The 8,368-nt window shown below is 42.9% G+C and overlaps 1 protein-coding gene across 1 annotated transcript; it reads right to left on the reverse strand.

The window, feature by feature from the left end:
• Positions 1–3,295: 3,295 nt before the first annotated feature.
• LOC120928186 (olfactory receptor 6N1) lies at positions 3,296–4,274 on the reverse strand. The gene has a single exon (XM_040339296.1). It carries the CDS (start codon positions 4,271–4,273, stop codon positions 3,296–3,298), a length of 978 nt encoding a protein of 325 aa, XP_040195230.1. The 5' UTR covers position 4,274.
• Positions 4,275–8,368: the final 4,094 nt, after the last annotated feature.

The raw sequence follows: 8,368 nt of genomic DNA on the forward strand, positions 1-8,368 counted from the left end.
TCCATTGCGGCCGGCGTAGATTATGTAAATGAGCTTTTACGACGATTCCCGAACGCAGTCGATTAACGGCGTTTCCGTAAGGCCTTAGGCGGCCTAAAGTTATTCCACCTATGAGGTGGAATAACAATGTTAAAGTATGGCCGCCGTTCCCGCCGCGAGGTTCGAATTTTTTACGTCGTTTGCGTAAGTCGTCTGCGAATCCGGAGTTACGTCGTTTACGTCCGCGTCGAAATCAATAGGCCCGTACAGCCTACTTAGCCGCAATGCGTACTGGGAAATGTAGTCGCCCGGCGCATGCGCAGTGTCAAAAAATTTCAAAAAACATGAGGTCAAGCCTCATTTCCATACAACACGCCCCCCTCCAATTCATTTGAATTAGGCGCCCTTACGCCCGCTCGTTTTAGGCTACACCGCCGTAGATTAGCAGGTAAGTAGATTGTGAATCACTACTAGCCTAACTAATTTACGGCGGTGTAGCCTAAAAAGGCTAGGCTAGGCCGCCCTAAAGTTAGGCCAATGTGTGTGAATCTACCTATAAGTTCCAGGACCAACAGGCAGGGTATAAAATAATATTATTTGAACCAGTAGATAATACACAAGGCCAGGGTCCAGGACTAAGAAACACCTTATTCTGGACTCCCGAGCCCTTTTATTGCTTTCTTTAGCCCTTTGATTCTACTGCTCTTGTTAGCTTTTCACTTTTCATTCCAGTACAGTAAAACCTTGGTTTGCGAGTATAATTTGTTCCAGAAACATGGTTGTAATCCAAAGCACTTGTATATCAAAGCATTTTTTTTACAGGGTATAAAAGAGAAGAGAGGCGCCCCTAAGGCCTCGTACACACGATCAGTCCAAACCGATGAAAACGGACTGAAGTTCAGCTTCATCGGTTCACCGATGAAGCAGACTGATGGTCTGATGTGCCTACACACCATCAGTTCAAAAACCGATCGAGTCCAACGCGGTGACGTAAAACACAACGACGTGCTGAGAAAATGAAGTTCAATGCTTCCAAGCATGCGTCGACTTGATTCTGAGCATGCGTGGGTTTGGAACCGATGCTTTTGCGTACTAACCATCGGTTTTGACCTATCGGTCAGGCGTCCATCGGTCCGATTATAAAGAAAGTTCTCTGTTTCTGGACTGAAGGACTACAGACCGATGGGCCGTACACACGGTCGGGTTTGGACCGATGAAACTGAACTTCAGTCCGTTTTCATCGGTTTGGACTGATCGTGTGTACGAGGCCATAGTGTAGCAATAAGTTGCTAAATGTTGTACCTTCATTAACCACTTCCCGACCGCCGCATGTAGATATACGTCGGCAGAATGGCACGGATAGGCACATCAACGTACCTGTACGTGCCTGCCTAGACGTGGGTCGGGGGTCCGATCGAGACCCCCCCCCCGCTACATGCGGCGGTCGGATCCCCTCGGGGAGCGATCCGGGACGACGGCGCGGCTATTCGGCTTCCCCGTGCTTCACTGTGGCGGCGCATCGATCGTGTCATCCCCTTTATAGGGGAGACACAATCGATGACATCAGACCTACAGCCACACCCCCCTACTGTTGTAAACACACACTAGGTGAAGCCTAACACGTTCAGCGCCCCGCGCATCGATCGTGTCATCCCCTTTATAGGGGAGACACAATCGATGACATCAGACCTACAGCCACACCCCCCTACTGTTGTAAACACACACTAGGTGAAGCCTAACACGTTCAGCGCCCCCTGTGGTTAACTCCCAAACTGCAACTGTCATTTTCACAATAAAGAATGCAATTTAAATGCATTTTTTGCTGTGAAAATGACAATGGTCCCAAAAATGTGTCAAAATTGTCCGAAGTGTCTGCCATAATGTTGCAGTCACGAAAAAAATCGCTGATCGCCGCCATTAGTAGTAAAAAAAAAATAATTAATAAAAATGCAATAAAACTATCCCCTATTTTGTAAACGCTATAAATTTTGCGCAAACCAATCGATAAACGCTTATAGCGATTTTTTTTTTTACCAAAAATAGGTAGAAGAATACGTATCGGCCTAAACTGAGGAAAAAAAATGTTTTGATATGTTTTTGGGGGATATTTATTATAGCAAAAAGTAAAAAATATTGCATTTTTTTCAAAATTATCGCTCTATTTTTGTTTATAGCGCAAAAAATAAAAACCGCAGAGGTGATCAAATACCACCAAAAGAAAGCTCTATTTGTGGGGAAAAAAGGACGCCAATTTTGTTTGGGAGCCACGTCGCACGTCCGCGCAATTTTCTGTTAAAGCGACGCAGTACCGAATTGTAAAAACCCCTTGGGTCATTTAGCTGCATATTGGTCCGGTCATTAAGTGGTTAAATGTAACCATATTGCTACACTTGGAGGATCCTCTCTCCTTTTTTATACTCAGTTGTGACATGAAGCTACTCTTATATCAAGACATCGCTTGTATATCAAGGCAAAATGTATTAAAATGCTTTGCTTGTCTTGCAAAACGCTCTTAAACCAAGTTACTCTCAAACCAAGGTTTTACTGTACTTCAAATGAGGACAGTCAGTCTTGAGATGTAAAGTAACAACAAAATACATGCACAAAACCAGAAAGCTGGCCTGTCACCAAGATCACCATGTGGAGGAAAACGGATTGGCTCCGCGGGGGCGACTCTCTGGAACCAAATCCCGCTATAATAAGGCTTACCTGTAGGTAAGGAGAATATCTCCTAAACCTGCGCGGTTTAGGAGATATTCCCCTCGCAATGCGGGCGGCGCATGCGCAGGGGGAAATCCACGGCGATAGCACCGGCATTCGCCGGACCCGGATGATTTTAAATCTCCCGCGCGCACGCACGGGAGTGACGTCATCGCCGCTCCAGCCAATCACAGCGCTGGAGCGGCGATACCCGGAAGACACGCCGGAGCAAGATGACATCCTGCTCGGCGTGGACCAGGTAAGTGGTGTTCACCTCGTTCCGAGGTAAGTATTTCATAATCGGCTAGTATGCGGTTTACAACCGCTTTAACATTCGCATCTCCCGAAGCCTATATACGATCAGGAAGAAGCTGAAGACCTAGCTATTCTGCCAAGCATTTCAATCCTAGGCCAATTTTTCTTCGCTGATGTCTTGTTTTTTTCTCCCTTCTCTTTTATTTATGCTCCCCTCGCCAGAACATCCGGGCTATTTTGTCACAAAGCGCTTTGGCACCACCGACCGGTGGTATATGCGCGCTTCCCAAATAAATAGTAATAAATAAATAAATAAATAAATAATGTGCGTGAGCCCCAGTCCACGGGAGTGTTATACTTTTTATTTAGCAATTGTGTTAATCATGACATCTTTCTTCACTTTAAAACTCATAAATCTTATTACAGAACTCATAAATGTCTGTTTGATGTCCTTGTTTCTGAAAAAGTATATAATAGGATTGCATATATGTGGTACATAGGAGTATACACAAAGGACAAACACGCTTAAGTCTGCATTAAAAACCAGGCTGAATTCATTGGCCAAGAACACGAACAGTCGTGGGGCGTAATGCGCAGTCATTGCAAAGAGATGCGTAGCACAGGTGTAAAAAGCCTTCCGCCAGGTCCCATTGCTGGCCGACAAACGGATAATATTAATGATGGTGATATACGACAACAGGATGAAACTTAACGGTACAAATTGTATAAACATGGAAAAGACAAAAGTTGTCTTCTTGATGACGGAGACATCTTGGCAAGCCAGTGCAGTGACTGCAATGTTGGTGCACATTATAGTGTTGATTTTGTTATAACCACAAGGGGGTGCCTGCGAGTTCATCACCAGGGCTGTTAAAGCAGTACTGATTGCCGCGACCCAGCAGGTGCAACAAGACATGGCGACCACTCTGCTGGTGAAGATCGAGGAGTACCGCAGTGGCTTGCAGATGGCAAAGAAGCGATCGATAGCCATGAGCATGAAGGTGTAGGAGTCAGTGGGGCCCAGGGTGTGGATAAGGAACATTTGAAGAAGGCATTCTGGAAAAGTCGTGGTCGTTCCAAACCAATACTTGGCTATGATTTTTGGTAGTGTTACGGTGTCATAAAGGAGGTGAGAACATGAAAGGTTAGCTATGATGATGTACATCGGTTTATGTAAACGTTTCTTCATGATGACCAGACTAATAACAGTACCATTGGCAGACAAAGACGCAATGTAGATAAGAAGCATTACAAGGGAGACTGGAACGTAAAATTCTGCTTTAAGTCCAGGAAATCCTATTAGAATGATCTCCCTTACTTCTGATTGGTTCACCATCATCTTCCCAGTGTTAAAAAAATTATAATAAAAAAAAATGTGATCACAAATAAAAGGTGTAGATCTAAGGCAGGGGTCTCCAAACTGCGGCCCGAGGCTTTTGCTTGCCTTTATCCGGCCCTTGGGGCACTATTACTCCCACTGATATGAGGCACAATTCCTCCTACTGACATCAATAGTGGGGCACCATTACTTCCACACTAACTTTGATTGGATACTATACCTTCTACTAATAGGGGCACTGCTCTTACCCCTATTGACCACCAACCCTGAGGCCATATTAATTCTCACTGATGCCAGGCCCAGGACATTTTCTGCCCACGCTGGCCACAATTTGGCCCTCCTAAAGTCTGAAGGACTATAAACTGGCCCTTTCTTTGAAAAGTTTGGAGACCCCTGGTCTAAGGTCCGGGGGGCTGGATATTTTTTGAAGCCTCTGTTCTGGTCCAGCTGAATCAGTTTCCTTTTAAGGCAACTCTTTAGAAGAGTATGTGGAAAAAGTGTAGCGCTAACAGTGAATCAATTGTGATAAAAACAATCTAAATTGTATCGTGCAACACCACATGTGAACTTATGGTATCGGTGATAATTAAAGTCCATAAATCCTTGACTGGATAAATGAATTGAATCAAACTATGTTGAAAGACGTTCAATAACTGGATAAATAAACAAAATCCAACGGTGAGAAGTGAGAAGTCCACCACCACTTATGACAAGGGGCTTACCGGATGGATTGGACCCAGAAAGGCATATACCTACTAGGCCAATCAAGCTTTGTTAAAGATGATACACTGAAGAGGGTACACCATACACGTCTTGCGATTCGGTATTATTGAAAAAGAGACCTCAGGCAGACAATTCAGGAATGGTTCCCAGCAAGCAGCGATATTCAACAGATCACAAGGAGGGCATATCGATTATTCAAACGATGAGTATGTAAAAGAAAGAGTGGGGCGCACATAGCATAATTCCGTAAAAATCAATATTTATTTTAAAAAGAGAGTAACTCACATTTTGCAATGATAAACCAAGCTCATAAAATTAGGGTAGCAGGAACAACAGCAGTCCATCCCGACATGTTTCGTTACAATAAGAACGTCATCTTTAGAAGAGTAACATCCAAAAAATGCAGCATGTCTCATGTAGACTAAAACTTGGTGATGGACATGCCAAAGTGAGGTTCAGATGTTGATTCTACTTGGGGTTAAGTAGATTAAAAATCAAACGCGTGTCTGGGGGTTCAGAAGTTCCCGCTTCATCAGGGCTACAAAAGGATATCACAAAAAAAGGCTACGTTTGCACATAAACAGTGATAATTCAGGAATTGTTTCATCATATATGTATGGTCCTCTTAGCATTAAGGTGGCTGATGGCACACATATGATATAAAATATAGTGCATATTTGAAAATTGAATAAAACAAGAGTATTTAAAGGGGGAGTTCCACCCACAATTTCACTTTTTAAATATAAATACCCCTGTAATACACAAGCTTAATGTAGTCTAGTAAAGTTAGTCTGTAAACTAAGGTCCGTTTTTCTAGGTTGTTAGAGCATTTAGTTAGTTTATAATCTAAAAATAGACCGTGGCCATCTTAAGTGTGGGCATCATGAAGCCAGACTGTATGACTTCCTGGATTTCAGTCTAGCAGATCTCGCACATGCTCAGTGCTGCACAAGCGATGTAATAGGTTTCAGTCAAGTTTATTTGCAAGGACTACTGGGATACATGATGCCTATCCCAGAAACCCTTGCGAATAGCCTTGTGACTTAATAGCCTAGGCTAATGAGGAGGAAGTAATGAAGGACTACAAAATAAAGGTATTTACAAGCAACAAAATAAATAAAAATTGTCCATTCTGAACACTATGAGATTAGGGCATGCAGCACAGACAAACATAAAAAAATGGGTGGAACTCCACTTTAAATAAAACTATAACAAAGTATGAGTACAATAATACGAATGATGGCCTACATAGACGTTACCTCTAGTTACATAGTCACAAATTGACTTAAAAGGTTATAAGAGGACTGATGTCAATCAAATTGAATGCATTTTAGTTCCAAAGCTGTGCTAAGACAAGAACCCATTATAGTGGCTTCCATTAACGGGAGGACAACAGATTTGTGAAATTAAAATTGGTTCCCTCATTCATTCTCGTCACTGATTGATTGTATCACCCTAGCTGAAGATGCAACTCATAGTAAGGACAGTTTCCGATCCAAATCTCAACTCGCTATACTGACGACCTTCAACTCTTCCTTTGCCAGAGAATTTCAAAGTTGAACAACTCAGTCTGGTGATGACCTCTTTCTCTCCTCAATTGGGGTGTCACCGTATCACTTGCACAATCCTTGTGATAAAATAACACAGATTAGACTGTATAAAAAAATATTACATTTTTTTCTTTATATATACCGTATTTATCGGCGTATACCGCGCACTTTTTTGCCCTGAAAATCAGGGCAAAATAGTGGGTGCGCGATATACACCGATAACCGCTTTCCCGCGCCGAGTTTGAATACTGTGCCGACATATACCAAGCACAGTACACTCGTGTATAGTCAGGCAGTCTCGGCTTCTTCCGCGCTCACGTCCTGGACGTACAGGACGTGAGCGCGACAGTAGCCGAGCCTGCCCGAGTGTACTGCGCTCGGTATATGCCGGCGCAGTATTCAAACTCGGCACGCGAAACGAGCGGGGAGGACGCCGCAGAAGGACGCCGGACCCGACGAAGAGGACACCCGAAGCCGCAGACGGACGCCGGACCCGACGAGGCCGCCGATGGACGCCGCGCAAGACAGCAAAACTGTAAGTCCAAAAAACAATTTTTTCCACAGAAATGGGGGCAACTTTAGGGGTGCACGCTATACGCGGGAGCGCGCTATATCCAGATAAATACGGTATATATATATATATATATATATAAATATATATATATATATATATATATATATATATATATATATACAGAGCTTTTTTTCTCAAAAAATAGGTGCAGGAACTCAACCACGACCTCATTCAAATTTCACAAACAGTAGAAGGGTCTTAAGGGGCATTAAATACCAGAATTGCATTACATACTGAGTGTAGAGTTCAGGGCGGTTACACACAGAGTGCAGAGCTGTCACTTGTAAACACAGAAACCAGACTTCTGTGTTTACAAGTGATTGTGGTGAGCGGGCACCAAAGGGTCTGAGCCAGAGGTGGTGGAACTGAGTTCCCCCAAGTTCCCCCTGAAAAAAAGCCCTGTATATATATATATATATATATATATATAATTTTTGTTTTTTCATTAAACGATCAGCATTTGCATTATGATAACATAAATTCTCAAATTTGTAATGAATACAGTGGACTTAACCTTGAAATCTTAAAAATTAAAAATTCCTTTAAATATTGTACCTGCTGGGTGTCTATAGTATGCCTGTGAAGTGGCACGTGTTTAGAACTGTCCCTGCACAAAATGAGATTACTATGAGAAAAAAGTGATTTAAAACTGCTTGCGGCTTTAATGTAATGTCTGGTCCCTGCAATATGGATGAAAATCATTGCGAAAAATAGCACAGACACAGACAGTACACACACCATGTAGCTTTAGGTGCAAACTACAGAGCATGCAGCCCATACACACCAAGTAGCTTTATGTGCAAACTACAGAGGACACAGGCAATAAACCACGTCAGAATACTGCAGCTAGCACAATCACCTGCCTGCCAGTAAATTAGGAAGAACTGATCTAGCTAAACTATACAGTGTATAAATATATGTACAACACCTGGAATGTATATATATCCTCTACACACTGTAACATTAACTGACTAGCCTGCCTGCTCTATCTACCTGCAAAAAATTACACTCTCTCTGTCCTCTCTTAATCACCGCAACACACTACACAAGGCCGACCTGCAGGCGGCCTTTTATAGTGTGGGGCGTGTACTAAACCCCCTGAGCCATAATTGGCCAAAGCCACCCTGGCTTTGGCCAATTATGGCTCTCTGTTTTTTGCAAGCTGTGATTGGCCAAAAATATATAAAAAAAAACATTTTTTTTCCTCAGTTTAGGCCGATATGTATTCTTCTACATATTTTTCATAAA

This window comes from Rana temporaria, chromosome 2, assembly GCF_905171775.1.
Source record: "Rana temporaria chromosome 2, aRanTem1.1, whole genome shotgun sequence".
NCBI lineage: Eukaryota > Metazoa > Chordata > Amphibia > Anura > Ranidae > Rana > Rana temporaria.

Bases quoted from the DNA above. Each gene is read 5' to 3' on its own strand.
- LOC120928186 (XM_040339296.1), bottom strand. From the start codon at position 4,273: ATGATGGTGAACCAATCAGAAGTAAGGGAGATCATTCTAATAGGATTT.